This window comes from Tasmannia lanceolata, unplaced genomic scaffold (assembly GCF_043159265.1).
Source record: "Tasmannia lanceolata isolate RefF3 unplaced genomic scaffold, GAP_Taslan_0.1 ptg000005l, whole genome shotgun sequence".
In the NCBI taxonomy this organism is placed as follows: Eukaryota; Viridiplantae; Streptophyta; class Magnoliopsida; order Canellales; family Winteraceae; genus Tasmannia; species Tasmannia lanceolata.
The window spans coordinates 17,062,644-17,080,084 of NW_027518682.1; the positions used below are offsets into that span (position 1 = coordinate 17,062,644).

General features: G+C 37.9%; 1 protein-coding gene and 1 long non-coding RNA gene across 2 annotated transcripts; both read left to right on the plus strand.

The window, feature by feature from the left end:
* Nucleotides 1–201: 201 nt before the first annotated feature.
* Nucleotides 202–1,154, plus strand: LOC143876735 (HMG-Y-related protein A-like). The gene is made up of 2 exons (XM_077378432.1): nt 202–360; nt 456–1,154. Exons 1-2 carry the CDS (start codon nt 310–312, stop codon nt 933–935), a joined length of 531 nt encoding a protein of 176 aa, XP_077234547.1. The 5' UTR covers nt 202–309; the 3' UTR covers nt 936–1,154.
* Nucleotides 1,155–4,383: 3,229 nt separating this feature from the next.
* LOC143876736 (uncharacterized) lies at nt 4,384–13,514 on the plus strand. The gene is made up of 2 exons (XR_013250464.1): nt 4,384–4,663; nt 12,651–13,514. It is a non-coding gene; the product is annotated as an uncharacterized LOC143876736 (long non-coding RNA).
* Nucleotides 13,515–17,441: the final 3,927 nt, after the last annotated feature.

Sequence of the window (17,441 nt, forward strand, 5' to 3'; positions counted from 1 at the left end):
AATTTCAAAGTTACAAGGAGACTTTAGTAAATTAGCAAGAAATAAAATAAAAAAAAGCAAAAGCCAACCCTTCCACGCCAGCAATCTGTGTGAACCCCTGCTCATTTATTAACAACGCTCCGATCATCACTCTCTCGTCACAATCCAACCGTCGATTCAAACCCAAAGGCACCTCTTTTTTTAACTCTATCGATCCCAAAAACCCTTTTTAAATCCCCAACCCCTGTCATCTTCTTCCCCAACAGTTCTCTCTCTGTAATCAATCTCTTATCCTATTTTTCCCCCTTTTACCCTTCCCCTCTCCTTCTCATGGCTACAGAAGAGGTCAATAAACCCCCTTCTCTTCCTCCATACCCAGAGGTAAACAAAACCCTAAAAAAAAAAAAAAAACCCTAAAACCCTTTTCCCTCATTTTATTTTAATTTACTCACCCATTTTTTCCCCTTTTTTTTCAGATGATTTTTGCAGCGATTGCGGGGTTGAATGAGAGCAATGGATCGAACAAATCTGCGATTTCGAAATACATCGAATCATCGTACGGTGATCTGCCTGCAGGACATGCAACCCTTTTGGCCCACCATCTGAACAAATTGAAGGAGAGTGGAGAGCTTGTAATGGTGAAGAATAACTACATGAGGCCAAACCCTAATTCTCCTCCCAGGAGAGGCCGAGGCCGTCCTCCAAAGCCGAAGATTCCTCTTCCGGCTGGTGCTGTTGTTTCTCCGGCGAGGCCACGTGGGAGGCCACCTAAGCCTAAAGATCCTGCCACCGTGGCAGCTGCGGCTGAGGTGGGTCCTGTTCCGCCGAGGCCTCGTGGGCGCCCGCCGAAGATGGCAAGGCCCGCCGGAGCGGGACCGGTTAAGACTGGGTCGGGACGGCCACGTGGAAGGCCACCTAAGAACAAGACTCCTTTTGCTGTTGTGGGTTTTGATTGAGATGTTGAGATCATTTACTAATTTATTTTCTTTTTCTTAGGCTCTGTTTCTTACTCAATCTAACTCTCTTATCTCTTCTTGTTTTTTTTGTTTTTTTTTGTTTTTGATCTCTGTGTGTGGTTTTGTTAGTAATTGTGTGTGTGTGTTTGTAATTGCATGTACATTATGCAGCTGTTGAAGCTTCTTAGTGAAATTGACTATTTTGTGTCTTTTATGGGACCCTTTGTTTAGTTTCTGTTTAGTGTTTCATTGGCTGTGTTTGGAATTTTATTGTAGATTCATGTTGAAGCTTCTTTGTTTACTTGATTATTTCCTCTCTGTCTCTCTCTAATGTACATTGCTTTGATATATTTAGCTCTTTGCAGGTTTGGTGGCTTTTGGGGCAATCTTGAGTTTGGATTTGTAATGATGGTGGGGAATGTTTTGGATATGTTTCTGTAATCATGAAATTCTTTATTGGGTTTTATGAGTTATGGGTGGATTCTTCAATTTCTGAAGACTCCTAGTCAAAATCTAACTTATTGATTTGGGCAATATGCAATTACTGGCATTGATAATGTGGGTTTCTTTTGTTGTATTTGTGGGATTAAATTCATTCTATTTTGGGGATCTTTTTGTACTTGTTATTAACTAAAAGATTCGAAATGGCATGTGAGAGAGGCTTGATGTTGGTGGAATGCTTTTCAGAAGCCCAAAAAATTCCATGGCGTATTAAACGTTTTGTATACCAGTACGAATGTAAAGGGTGCATTTTGATTGGCTGTAGTACTTGCTCAGTTCAAGTATCATGGGCGCCATGATAACAAATCTCACTGCCTTTTAAAACCTGTTTCAACATTGTCTGAAATGCCCTCTTGGTTTAAAATCTCAGCCCTTTGGTTTGCTGCCTTCTGTCCCATCAAATGCGACCAAACCATGTAGCTGTTGAACACTTGAACGTAGTACGCTTTGTAGGCGTCCTTTTGTCCTTGTCTTGGTATTGAAAGCTCTTGTATCAGAGTTTGAAATGGCTCTATCTTTCAAACAAATGTGCTTTTCAGGTAATCTGGTTATTGCTATCATTAGAGCAACAGACCACCGGACAAATGATAAATAAAAGCACAAATTTTCACTTGTCTTTCACTTTCACAGTGAAGATGATTTAGCACCATTAATGCTTAAGAAGTTTGTCTTCTATAGACGATATGAGAAATACAGTTTTAAAAAACTTGAATATTAGGAAAGAATAATGAATATAAGAACCACTTGGTTTTGGGTTGTCCTTAAATTCCAGCGTATACCAAAAATGGGGGTTATTTATGTGTAATTGGACATGTGATACAAGGGCAAAGATGAGAGAAAACTCAGTATTGGGGCAAATTGGTATGGTATGAACAAACTATATAGAACAAGGAAAGAGAAAATGAGAGAAGGAGAAGTAGGCAGGGTGCCAGGGCTTTCACTTTTAAAGACTTAATTCCCTACTTATGCAGATGGCCACCATGGAAATTAGTCCCGGGAATACAATGCCTACGTTAAGAATAAGGGTTGCAACTTTAGTTCAAAGCAACAAGTATGCCTTGAAAAAACAATAAATAGAGAAGAGTAACAGTGGATAAAGACATGTTAAAATGAGACCCCAACCTTTCTTTTTTATAGAAGATGAAAAGGCACCTATTAAAATGAAAGTACCCTTTCTTTTCAAATGAAAGTACCTAAAAATCCCCCCCCCCTAAGGTTATTCATTAAGTTTTAAAGGCAAAGAAAACGTTAAAGGGGGTGAATTTATCTTCAAGTAGTGAACCATTCACATAGAAACCGTGGGGGGGGGGGGGGGGGGGAGGGGGTTGTCATTCCCCTTTTCTGATAATGACACACATTTTGTTAAACACTTCTTTGATCAGCCACACAGCTTTTTTGGAAATTGCAATGGCCTTAAACAGCTCCTTGAAAGAGTGCAGCGTAAAGAGAGGAGTTTCACTATGAAAAGAAGATATTTGCTGATACCATTTACTCTTTTCCTTTTGGAAAGGATGTTACCCATAACTTAAAGCAATTATCTAGACTTGCGCAACTTACTTTCTAATACACGCAATAAATAACCAGCAGGGAATTCTCCAAGGTAGACTCATTTAAATTTTCTAACCAGCCATGTCACAAATCTCCCTTGCAAAAGTGAGATGCCAAATGGCTTTCCGCAAAATTGCCTAGCAAATCCCCTGTTATTATATAATAGGGTGTTAGTCTGTTAGAGCCTTGACAACAGAAGACATCTTTAAGAGCTTACATAAATTTTAAGTTGTTGATTGTTGTGCATGTTGATCTTTCAAATGTGACATGTATGTGGCTGGGATGAGGACCAGTATGTCCCACATGGAACCAACCAAATCAAATGTTTTGATCATACATCTAGGTTATGTTATTTGAGATCTAAAGTTGGTCATTTAAATTATATAGGGACAATCTTCATTTGTATTGACAATCTTCATTTGTATTGAGATCTATTGATATATTTTCGCAATTTCAGTTCTGGACTCATAAGTTTAAGCTTTTGATTCTTACTCTCTATAAACTATATCATAAATGCACATATTTAATATTTGACTTCAAAGCCTTACCACTAAATACAAAAAAAATTCATTACCAATATGCATGTATGTGTATAAATAAATCACGAGTATCCAAGAGGATCATGATTTTTTTTTTTTTCGTGATAAATCGGTGTCTCCAAGTGGAGATGAGGGTAAAGTAGCTAAAAATCAAGAAACAAAAAACAGGAAACTAAAGTGATGAGAAGTGGCAAAAAATCAGGATATAGAAAACTCTCCTCAAAATAAGATTGGTTGTTTCCTAATTTTCTACTCAAAATAGTTTTTTTATTTTTAACCACTTCAACCCCGACCTCTCTCTCCTCATTTGGAGACAGTTTATCATGGAAAAAAAAAATAAAAAAAATTCCTGCCTGACCGACATGCTCTAAATAAATTTTCTTAAAGGAAAACACTTCTAAAACGGGATCCCGTGTAGAAAATAAAGGGGTGAATATCGCCATCGGATTTGATTATTATCACGTTTTTTATTACATTTGTGGGAATATGCTCTACTTTTTTTGTTTGTTTGCACACGTGTCACAATATAGGATCTCATGTTTCTTTTTACCAGGGGTCCTCTTTTGCTAGTAATCCTCTTTCTTAAATAAGTCGGTATATTTCGAAGTGTCATTTCAAATCCCCCAAAAAAGACACTGAAAAAATAAAATAAAATTGGGGAGTGATAAATCGACCCCCATATATCTTAAATCGACCCCTATGTCTCTTTCTCTCTAACCCCCATATATCTTAAATCGACCCCCCATTGGAAAGAGACATAGCGGGTCTATTTAAGATATATGGTGGTCGATTTATCAGTGGCCAAACAACTTAATAAATCTAGAGTTACTATAGGGATATAGATTTGGACAAATGGTTTTTGTAGGGACCACCATAGATTGTGGGCCATAGCCTACAAATTGTAACAATCAAATGGGCCAACAGTGATCAGATTCAGGGTCAATTGGAGAGGAAGATTCTTTTTTGGCTATGGCCCATCAATGCTGGGCCATCATGTGAACAATCTGGATCATTGAAAAAGTGCTCCCCACACCCACCTGAGCTTTGGAGTAATACGTTTTTACATTCCAAGTCAATCCCCATAACCCCTTCTTTGCTCTAACCTTTTATCTGCACTTTCTCCTAAACTCTGAAAATCAGGTGAGTGAGTGCCTACGTACTGTTTACTATTCTTCTTGTTTCATTTAACAGCAGTGTTGAAAATTTTGCAGATTGGGGTTGAAATATCTCATCTATATTTACTGAGTCTCTGCTCTGATCCTATTTGTTTAATAGTCTTGAATTTTTAGGAGTTGTTTTTTTTTTTTTTTTTTTTTGGGTGTCTAATGGGAGTTGGAACTCTAAAAAACTCTCACATTAATTTCTGATCATGTTGATTGCTTGAAAATACATAGGAAGGTGTTAGAATATGATAATGTTTGAGTTATGCTTTCGAAATTCAGCAATTGCCAATTTCTGTCTTGTTCTACCCGGTTTTTTAATGTTAGAAATTGGGTTTGTCTGTCTGTGGGTGTCTCATACCGTTTGAGATATTTGGTGAATTTATGCTGAAGGATTAAGTGAATTTGTTGGGTGACCGGGTTTGAAGGAAACTACTAAATTTGTCAATTGTCAGGAAATGATTAGAATTCAATTTTGTGGATTTTTGCCGACGATGATGAGAAAAATGTGAAAGATGTTTTGGTTGTTGCATGAAGTTTTTGTTCACTCACATATTTGCCTGTATTCTCTTATGTTGTCTTTGTTTTTTCTTACCATGTTTGTTGTTGGGTATATAATATAACCCATGTATGTTCTAATATAAGCCCAATAGGTAATGGACCAGGTGTAGTGGGCCCATTTGGGCTGGAGCCCATTAACCTCTCGTAACCCTAGTGTATCTCTATATATAGGGGCTGGAGGCAACAAACTTGGTATTCCAAACTAGATACCTTGGGTGTAATGCTTTAAGCATCCTTGCTTAAACCCTAATACTCTAACAATCTTAAAGCAGTATAAAAAACCCTAATTCTTTCGTCGGTTCCTCTCGAGATAGACCATCGCCGGTGAAACCCATCTCACGGCATCTTCCTTGCCGTCGGTGAAACCCATCTCAAACAGAGGGTTTCTCACGGCATTTGCTTGCCGCCGGTGAACCCATCTCACGGCATCTTCCTTGCCGTCGGTGAAATCCATCTCAAACAGAGGGTTTCTCACGGAATCTGCTTGCCGCCGCCGGTGAACCCATCTCACGGCATCTTCCTTGCCGTCGGTGAAACCCATCTCAAACAGAGGGTTTCTCACGGAATCTGCTTGCCGCCGCCGGTGAACCCATCTCACGGCATTTGCTTGCCGCCGGTGAACCCATCTCACGGCATCTTCCTTGCCGTCGGTGAAACCCATCTCCCACAGAGGATTTCTTAAAGAGAAACCAACACAAGAATCGTTTCAGTTTCTCTTCAAATGATTTGGGTTTGGGTTTGGGTTTCGGCTTCAATCCCTCACGCCCAAATTTGGTGGTCGTTTCTCTATATACATAAGAGAAGTTTGCTTCTCTACCTTACCGAACCATCAAGTTACAGAGAAGAGATTTCGCCTTTGTTGGATCCTTCTTCCGGCATCTCTTTGGGTGGCCCGTTGCTGTTATCCGAGCTGGTTGTGCCTTGTTGCACGGCGGGGGATGCTTCTGTTCTTTTTCCTGATCTCAACTCTTCCTTCTCGTTTCTGTTGTGAGGTAGAACGATCATTGGAACACGTCTGTGTTGAGAGGTAAAGGAGACAACACGTCTCTGTTGCTCATGCCCACCCAAATAAAGTTGGGTTTGTTTTTTGGATAAAAACCTCACCCCTCATTTTTAGTACTTTTCACCCCGTGGCTTTCCTAGTCGGCTCTGTGTGTTTTGCATGAAAGGTTTATGATAGACAACACTATTTGGGACCAAACCACTGTTGGGGTCGAATTCTTGGAATTTGGATATTGCTGGCTGAATTCGAGCTTGTAGCTGCAATATCTTGTGGCCGGATCTTGCGGGTGCAGCAAAATTTGGTGCTCAAATTTCCATTGCCCAATTCAAGATATTGGCAACCCTCCCTCACCGGTTGCATTTTGGGTTCGCTTTCTTGTTGGTCGGCCACTCTCTTGGATCGGGTTCTCGCAATTTGCCAATCAGGTGCAATCTTTTCACTTTTTATTTCATATAAATAATATCAAATGGAAAAGATTTCTATGCCTTTCGAGATTATCAAACTTCACTCCTTTGGTGGATCTGAGTTTACCTCATGGAAGCGAAAGACTCAATTCAGTCTAAAATACATGAACTGTTTTTACACTGTTTTGAGTACCTTTGCTGAGACGGATGAAGACGTTGATGAATCTCAATGGCTTAGGGATGAGGATTTCTGCAAAGACTACTTGTTGAATTGTCTTTCAGATCGTCTTGCAGAAACCTATAGTAAATTTAACACTGCTAAAGCAATATGGGACAACTTAGATGCTCAATTCAAGAAGGAGGAGGAATTGTCCAAGACCCATCTTGTGGACAAATTCATGGATTTCAAGTTTCAAGAAGACAAGGAAATCACTCCTCAAGTTACTGATCTAGAGAATTTGAGATCTAAGTTGAATAATGAAAAAATAGCTGTCTGTGATTCGTTTCTTGTGGGTGCAATTATATATAAATTACCATCTGCATGGCATTCTTTCAAAACTGAGATGTATCGGAAAAAGGTGCAAGTGGGACTGGATGATCTCAAACGATTCATTCGAATCGAAGATGAGAATCGAGCTAGGAATAACTTGGAGATGGTTAGACAGCAACAGTTTGCTGCTAACGCGGTAACATATCCCAAGAAATTTCCTCGAAAATCCAAGTCACCTAAAAGTGACCATCCCAAGTTGGAGGCCAAAAAGACTATCTTTCAGAAAAAGAAGGGCAAGTGCCACAACTGTGGGAAATGGGGTCATTTTGCTGCAGAGTGTAAACAACCTAAGAAGGCTAAATCTGACACACCACAAAAGGAAGCTCATATGATGGTGGGCAGTGCTGCGCCTAAGAGTTTTATTGCCATGTTAGGCAATGGTAAGGCCAGTACTTCTTCAGACTGGTGGTTAGATACAGGAGCCACCTGCCATGTTTGCAACTCGAAGAAACTACTTACGGATGATGTTGGCGTGAGAGAGACCGTTACAGTGGCTAGTGGAGCTGAGGCAGAGGTGACTCACACTGGAACTGCGAACCTGGTCCTTTCTTCAGGTAAAATACTAACTTTAAAAAATGTTAAAGTAGTTCCTGCTATTCAAAAGAATTTAATTTCTATTAGTCTTTTAGACAATGCTGGCATGTGTTCATCTTTTTTGGGTGGTAAAGTAACTTTAACTGTTAACTCTTATTATTTTGGCTGTGCTTTCTTACTCGATGGTATGTATAGACTGAGTTTAGCAAATGAAACCGTTAGTCAGGTTAGTTCTACTTTGATTGATCCTAAGTTGTTACACACAAGATTGGGACATGTGAACTATAGGAAAATGGTCAAGCTTGCTAAAACTTATAATATACCTTTAGATACATCGATTAGATTTGACAAATGTGAAGTGTGTGCACAAACCAAGATCATTAGAAAACCCTTTCGTTCAGTTTCTAGGAGCACACACCTTCTTGAGTTAATACATTCTGACCTCTGTGACTTTAAAAGTTTTACTACTCGAGGTGGTCGGAAGTATTTAATCACTTTTATAGACGATTTTTCTAGATATTGTCATATTTATCTCCTAAAATCGAAAGATGAAGCTTTTGATAAATTCAAAAATTTTCAAGAATCGTGTTGAAAATCAATTGAACTTGAAAATTAAGCGATTTAGGAGTGATAGAGGAGGAGAATACACTTTGACAGAGTTTAAGGAATTCTGTGCCTCTCAGGGCATAATACTTGAAACTACTGCTCCTTACTCACCTCAATCTAATGGCATAGCTGAACGTAAGAACCGGACGTTAACTGAAATGTTAAACTCTATGTTATTGACAGCTGGCATGCCTACTAGTTACTGGGGAGAAGCAGCTTTAACTGCAAATCACATCCTGAATAGAGTACCACACTCTAAGTTGCCCTCTACTCCTTATGAGTTATGGCATAACCATCCTTGTAGATATGACACTCTTAAGACTTGGGGCTGTATTGCTTATGTGCGGATACAAGACCCTAGGAGACCTAAGGTAGGACCTAGAACCAACACTTGTGTTTATCTAGGTGGTGCAGAAGATAGTGCTGCTGATCGGTTTTTGGATCTATCTACCAATTTGGTTATAGAATCTAGAGATGCAATATTCTTTGAGAATAAATTCCTCAGAGATCATGGTTTGAACCTACCTGGCGATACTGAGATGGTTACAGAATCGCATGTAGAGTTTGAACAGAATACTTCTGACACTTGTCCTACACTGATTTCTACATCAGAACCTTTAAGAGTTTCTACAAGAGATAGAGTACCCAAGAACTTTGGTGAGGACTTTGTGACCTACCATATAGAGAATGATCCATCAACCTATAAGGAAGCGATGAGATCTAGGGACTCTTTGTTGTGGGCAGAAGCCATTGATGATGAAATGAGCTCTCTGCTACAAAATCAAACTTGGCAGCTAGTCGATTTGCCAAAAGGGGCTAAGACTGTGGGCTGTAAGTGGATTTTGAAGAAGAAACTTAATCCTGACGGATCCATAGCTCGGTATAAAGCACGTTTAGTAGCTAAGGGCTATACTCAAGTCAGTGGGATAGACAACTTTGATGTTTACTCACCGGTCTGTCATTTGGCAACGATAAGAATTCTTCTTGCTTTGGCTTCTATTGAGAAGTATGTTGTGCATCAAATGGATGTAAAAACGGCTTTCCTTAATGGAGACCTCACAGAGGAAATCTACATGAACCAACCTGAAGGGTTTGTCATGGAAGGTTTCGAGAACAGAGTTTGTAAGTTACACAAATCTTTGTATGGTCTTAAACAAGCACCTAAATTGTGGCATCAAAAATTTGACAAGGTAGTAAAGAGCTTTGGTTTTCAGACCAGTTACTCAGATAAATGCCTTTACTATCGTTCTGTGTCGAATAAGGTTGCGATTATTTGTTTGTATGTAGACGATATGTTGATTCTTGGTTCCGATTTCTCTGCAGTGAGTGACGTGAAAACCACTTTGGCTCAAGAATTCGACATGAAAGATCTTGGTGTGGTTGACACCATTCTTGGTATGAAAGTAAGTTTTGAAAGGCAAGGGATTACTCTTAGCCAAGCCCATTATATTGAAAAACTACTTTCTACATGGGGATACAGTGAGTGTAAACCGATTGAGACACCATTTGATTATACCAAGAAGCTGATCTCTAAGGAAGAGACAGTGTGAGTCAGTTAGATTATTATAAACTAATTGGTAGCCTCATGTTTGTGTTGCACTAGGCCAGACATAGCCTTTATAGTTGGCATGCTGAGTCGTTTTTACTAGCAATCCTGGCCATGAGCATAGAGATGCCCTTATGAAGCTGATGAGATACCTTTCGTGTACTCAAGAGTATGCTCAAAACTATGGTGGCCATCCACTTCTCATGGAAGAATATTCTGATGAATCATGGGGATCAGAATCAGGGAACATCAAATCTACTGCTGTCGTGTGGAAGTCGAATTGGAACTTTATGCTCTAGCTTCAGTTGCAAATGAAAGCAGGGGAGATAAAGATTTTGATTATGGTTATGGACATTCCATTGACCCAGTTAAGGATCAGTTCCTTAAGTGTGTTCTGTGATAATCAAGCTACAATTACGATTGTGAAGAACTCACTCTTTAATGGTTAGAGGAGACATCTTAGGCTGAAACATGCCATGCTGAATTATCTCAAGAACACGAGATTATTACTTTGATTGATACGAAATCGAAGGATAATATAGCCGATGCTCTCATATAGGGGTTGACCAAAGATCGAATATTCAAAACTGTGGGGGAGATGGGGTTAAAGTCTATATAGACTGGACTTAACCTACATCCATGTTATTTTGAATCTTCGAATCTCCCTTTTGGCCAAGATAAGCACTTGATATGTTTCGACGATGTTTACAGTTGTTGTGTGTCATTCCACATTTGATGACATGTCCTTTTTGGGAAAGGTTGTACATTCCAAACTTGATGATACAGCTTAACTCAAATATGGATAAGATGACTGTAACATTCCAAAAAGAAACATGAAATGGTTCTTTGCAAAAGAAACTATTTGGTCTTGTTCTTTAATGAAACTTGACAATTAGGAATGGTTATTTGCAAAAGAAGCTGTTAAGGTCTTGTTCTTTATTGAAACTTGACAATGATGCTTATGGTGAGAGTGATACTGATACTTTTTCAGCCATTTTGAATTGTACTAAGTTCTTCTTCAGGTAGAACTAGATACTTTCGTGAATTATGGAATTGTACTAAGTTCTTCTTCAGGTAGAACTAGATACTTTAGTGTTTTACACAAATGATTGGATTCATTTTCATGAAATCCATATTTGGTAATTCACAGGGATTGGCGAAAAGGAGGAGCTTGTCTTGATTTGGACTTTGATGAAGATGACTTACTTGATGAGTAAATCTTCTAAAGTCATAAAGACTATGCTTACATTTCAGTATGCATAGAGTTCACTTTTTTGTGGAACTTTATTTTGGATCTTGATGAGAATCATACCTCATGAATGAATTCATCTAAGATCAGTGGGGTTCACTTATATGTGAAATTACCTTTTGGTTGAGTTTAGCTTGTTGTATATCTAAAACTCTTGGTTTCTCATAAAAGGATTCATGTTTTCATTTGGATTACAGATCTTTTATGATATAGACCATATGGTGACATGGATGATTCAATAATTTTGTTTGGACATCACATTATCTATCTATTGGATTGTGCTATATGTAGAACATAGGAGGAGATTGTTGGGTATATAATATAACCCATGTATGTTCTAATATAAGCCCAATAGGTAATGGACCAGGTGTAGTGGGCCCATTTGGGCTGGAGCCCATTAACCTCTCGTAACCCTAGTGTATCTCTATATATAGGGGCTGGAGGCAACAAACTTGGTATTCCAAACTAGATACCTTGGGTGTAATGCTTTAAGCATCCTTGCTTAAACCCTAATACTCTAACATTTGTTTGGTATGCTTAGATTATGGCAACTATAGTACATGCTATTGGGTGCATTTTCAGGATCCGTTACCTTCACATCTTTGCATTACAATCTATGAACGAAAGATTCAGTTCTAAATGCGATAGATTGAATTTCATCCAAACAGTAAAATTGGAAGATTGTGATAGTTTGTAGGCAAAAATGGCTAAATGAAGGGTTGGAGTGGAGGTTGGCTGTAGTTGAACTAGAGACCCCAACTGCACTCAAATGAAAACTAAAAGCACATAATTTTCAGAATCTGCTCATTTTTTTTTACTTTTCACAATAATCTGGGAAAATTTGCTCAACTTTCATAATACACTTTTTTTTTTTTTTTTGGGTAGGTAAATTGGGGTTAGGCAAGATCCCGACCAGATATCATAAAAACAAAAGGATTACAAATAGAGGGCTACCTGAACAGCCTGATGGAAGGGAACACACCCTTGAAATTACATTGATATGAATCAGTAAAATACTAAAGGGGCAAAAATCAAGAGAGATTCTAGTCAAGGGGAAGATCCTGTAAACATCAATTTCTAGTATAAATTTTCCCAGAGAAATCTTCATTGCAGATGGATAAAAGATCCTTTGGAAGGTTTTGCTTGGGGATGTCTTTTCCTTTGATCGGGCAGTCATACTTGGAAAGGAAATCGGCACCTCTATTCGCTTCCCTCCATGTATGGGATATGATCCTTTCATAATACACTCTCGACTCAATAAAAAGCTCGATTTAGTTTTCTGTTCTTTTTATTGGGCATCCATTGATTTTTTTCTCATTTTGTTCACAATATCAAGTTAGATGTGTAACTTGACTCAGGTTTCAAGTGAATTGAGCCTACTTGGCTATTTTTTTGAGTACTCAATCAGGTTTTTCAACATTGGTTTACTGACAAAAACATAAGCTATTACTATGCTCTGACTGTATACTTTTAGTTCTTCATAATCTGAATCAACTTTAGCATTGTTCATGTAGGGTAGTATCGATGATGGTGAAGATTCAAGATCTGCAGCTCTTAGAGAGCTACGAGAAGAAACTGGGATAGTTTCAGCTGAGATTATTGCAGAGATAAGTTCCCAAAGTTTTACACTTGTCCTGTTTGTAGCTCATAAGACATTGAGTTGCAAAAATATCCATGTATTTGTCTAAAACCTCAGAGAATATGGTGTCGACCCTTGGTTCCATTTATTTCTCTCTACAAAGTCTAAAATTCATTAGGAGAAATTGGTGACTACATACAGTGATACAGATATATATCATATATAACTATTGTGTTGTAAGTAACGAAACAATTGAATGCATTCCCAATGGCAGAAGTGAATGGATAGCTTATCGGCCATCAGTGAGTGCTTTTTCAACTGTAGACATTATGCTTGAACATTGTTTTGTTTCAAATAGTTTGTGATGACATTTGGCTACCACTGAAACCTTTTTTAGAACCTTGAAAGGATGACAAGGTCAGATATGATAAATTTCACTATGGAAAATATTTGAAAGGTTCCTCTGGAGCTTTCCTCTATGATTGTGATAGGATTGGCGATGAGGAAGAATGACGGGCTGTGCTGATTGGCTATCATACTCAACGAAGTGGGGGATATTTGTGGAGATTAGGATTTTATGTTTTTTTTTTGGTTTTCTTAAGGCGGGTGCTCTTGCACAAGAGGGTGCTTAAAGGAATGATTTAACTATTGGGCAATCTCAGCCATTGTGAGACTTTGTGTCACAGCCGCACATATGCTATATATCTTGTTGAGTTTAGTATTGTATAACTTACGCATTCTTACATCTATTCATAGATGAACTGTCTCTCATAACCATTAGATGCTATTCTTCATTGTATTTCTTTTCTATCAGTGATTATTTACAAACTTTGCCACCATAATCTGAATTGATAATATTACTGCTTTTTCATCTTTCTCATTCTTCTTATTCTTTGGTCCTCCTTTTTCTTTCTTTTCTTTACTTGTATATTCTTTTTTTATTCTTTTTTTTTTATTGCAATTTCTAGGCATCATGAAATTTTTTCTTCAAATGTTAGTTTTTCTGCATATTTCTTAATGGCATTTATGCACTAGGACATTTTAGCAGATCGTGTAAATCGAACTGCAGGGAAGGTACCCTTATTCGTTTATTATGTTTACTCCATGGAGCTTACTAGTCAGTGTGTAAACTGACTTACTTTATTTGTGGGTTTCTCCCATAGATCTGGTTTTAAGTCATTTGAGTGAAATTTATTATGGGGTTTCTTACGCCAATTTGGTGACTGCTAATGCTCAACTCATAATCAACTTGGAGACCATCCACAGCCCAGTCAAGTCCTCTAGGCCAAGCCAGTGGAAGAATCTTTCCTATTCGAACTGGCTTTTAATATCTTATCATGTCAGTGGAGTCAAGGATTACTTTTAATTTGATGGGAAAATCCCCAAAGAATAAACTAATAAATAATTGTTTAATTGGAACTATTAACTAGTGCAGCTGGCCATATCTTGGCTGAGTTGAAACAAGTTTTATCTCTGTATAGTCTTGTGATCGAATTTCACAATAAAATCGTAGGTAATAAGTGTTGTCCCTCTACCATGATATCAAAGTTCAAAACATATTTCTTCCTTCATTTCATGGTGAAAATGGGTGCCAACCTAATGGCAACACTTATGTGCTTCGTCTTAAAGAGTTATCTCTGCCAATATCAGTTTGGGGTGACACTGAGAGCTTTTAACTCTTTATAAGCTGAGAATTCTAGTCGTCGTGGTTTACACATCATGCAATCAGCCTATCACCAAACCAAAAGCTTTTGGCAGACTGGGTCATTTGAACAAATTAAACAACCTTTAAATGCTTTGTTGAACAAATTTAATTTAATTTGAACAAACCTTCAAATTAAACAACCATAAGTCCATACTTTCCTCTATCCCCATGTGTCCACTCATTAGTCAAGCTCTATCACAATTTGTTTTCTACTACTTTTTCTTGTTATTATGCTTTGTACCTTGAACCATGAAACAAACCTTCTTGCTTACCAAAGTAGAAATACTCTTCCTGTTTGAGCAACTAATGCTCTGGATTTTATCAATAGCTTCTTTTAATCTCTGGGTTAGTAAATTAGCCAATTCTCTTTATTTTATCCAGGCTCTAGTGGCTTGTTAAGAAATTAGCTGTTGGCTCAAGATGAGCCAATTCTGTCGCCTCCATTTACTCATTAAGGCCCTGTTCGTTTAAGATTATGACAACCGTCGTGTGCCAAACTGATTATTGGACTCAAATTTAAACATACTTTTGAGTCCAATAATCAGTTTGGCACTCACAATCGGTTGTCATAATCTTAAACGAACAAGGCCTAATAGTGTTTAAATGCTGAAAAATGTTAACGAAACTGTTTCTACTTTAGATAAACTAAGATTATGGAATAAGAAGACTTATCTAGTGAAAACCAGTCGAAATGGTGTCAATTTTTTTATTTTAAAAATCTCTTTAAAAAATTCTAGTAAAAAATTATGAATATTCATAGAGTAATATGCTTCACTGGGTTTTCCCTGTTCAAATTGCTATGACAGTTTTGCCTGTCCTCATTGTCGCTAGAGCCCGAGACTTCATTTTATTACTAGCACTTTCTGCTGGATTTTAGTCTTAAATACGTGTAACCAAATTCCAAGAGGTTTTAATATGAGTGAGGAATTTAATCCATGCAGTGGATTACAAGAGACCAGCATACGAAGAAGGTTTTATTGGATTGATTTGTAAGATTTAGGCTGATGCGATTTCTAGTGTTTTCTGTAAATGGTTTGATCTGCAAACACTATATCTAACAGTAATAATACTTTTGTGTTGGAAGATATGTGTAGATCTTTGTTTCGATACACAGCTTGGTAGAATGATCTAAGCCATGGAGAAAAACCCTGATGAAATCTTTTTACGATCTTCAAGGAATAATGTAATAGATGTTCTTTACATTTTCATTAGAAGCTGTTGAAGAAAACCTTGAAAAAGAGTATTTTAGTTTTTTTTTTTTTTCTTATTTTTTTGTAGCTCTTATGCCTTCATGTGATTAAGTAATAGTAGGGTTGTCAACTGACCCTGATGGTTCCCATCTGACCACTAAATTTGATTTGGATATAGCGGATCCAATTAGGGTTGATGAAAATACAAAAATGCACTCACATGGTTTGTGTAGTTCATTATAAATTGTATGGGTGTTTTAGTCATTTTGATATTAAATATGTACATAGTCACTCATTGCACTAGGTAGTAACATACATGGTGTTGAATTTTTTGTAATGGTAGTAAGATAATTTTTATCTTGTTGTTGGATCTTGGACGTTTTGAATCAAAACAGGCTTCAATTCAAAAAACCAAGCATAGTATCCAAGGAATTTTCTGATAAGGATCTAATCCGATTACAATCCGAGCAGATAGTGACCTAGACATTGTTGGATCCTATCCGAATCGGGCCCACTGACACCCCTATGTAATTGATGTCCTTAAAGCTTTGGGTGGGCCCGCCCTTGATGGACCCACCTGCAAAGAATTTGGCTCCTGTCCATCCAATCCCTGAATTACAAAATGGAGAGTGAAAAAGGCATTTTCTATTGGCCTCCCATTGGATTACTTAGACCGTATAAATTAAACTCGTTATGAGCCATTGCAATCTACAATTGGGTCCACTATCTACTTGTCAAATAGTCCTCTCAGCACTTTTCTCCTCTTATTTCAAAATGAGCCAATGTACGGCAAGAATCCATTTGAAATGATGGTTAACCATCCATGTATGATAATGTGACTATGTTCATGTTAGGGGACCTTGAAAAAGTATTTTATCCATGTTTGATAATGTGCTATGGTCATTAGGGGTGCAAGTTTAGCGGAACAGGGTCAAGGCTGGATTTTTCAACCCTGAGGGTTAGACCCTGACTTAGGTTGGGTCGGGTTCTGAGTTAATGCCTCGGATACCCTGACCCAGCCCGACCCTAAGTTTTCTATTATAGAATTGAACCATCTGTGCATGTTTCTTTTGCTAATGTTTTCTATTATCTTGGATTGATGTTTCTTTAGATTACTATTATTAATTGTCTCTGTTTGTTGAATTCATATTGTCTTATTTTGTTCCCTTTCTCCGTTTAATGATCATTTTGTTCTATATGATAAGTGATTGCTTTATTTTTGGCACTCTTAACCGGAACTAAAAATAAGCTTGCAGAAGAATTTTTTTTCTTCCCAACAGTTCAAGAAACCAAACAAAGTATTATTTTTTTTCCACCATAGTCCGGTCAACCGAACATGAAAATTTTATTTTACGGGGAGGGAGTTTTTTTGTTCCACAGAAATCCAAAGAACCAAAAAAATTCCGACAACCATACAGCATAAGCCATCCCCATTTTTGTGCAACCAAACACATCTTATCCACTAACTTTATACATAGATCATGAAAGGACAGGCGGATCTGATGAGAAGTGGGTCGGTTGTCATTTCTGCCGGGGTTGGCTTTATCCATCTTCTTTGGAGCCCATTATTTCAAATGCCAACACCCGCTCCGTATGTTTAGGATCACAAGAGGAGAGGCAAATTATGTTGGGCATTTGGCTAATGTCCGGCCTGGATTGCCCAGTTAGTAGTAGCTACATGAATTAAATAAATAGATCTCTGAGCCGCATTTATCGGATAGGATATCATACTCTTCCCCTTCTAAAACGGATCATGTTATTTCCGTCAGGTGTCTAGCCCGGACACAAGTCATACAACTAGTCCGCGGAGCAGTACGACAAATTAAATGTA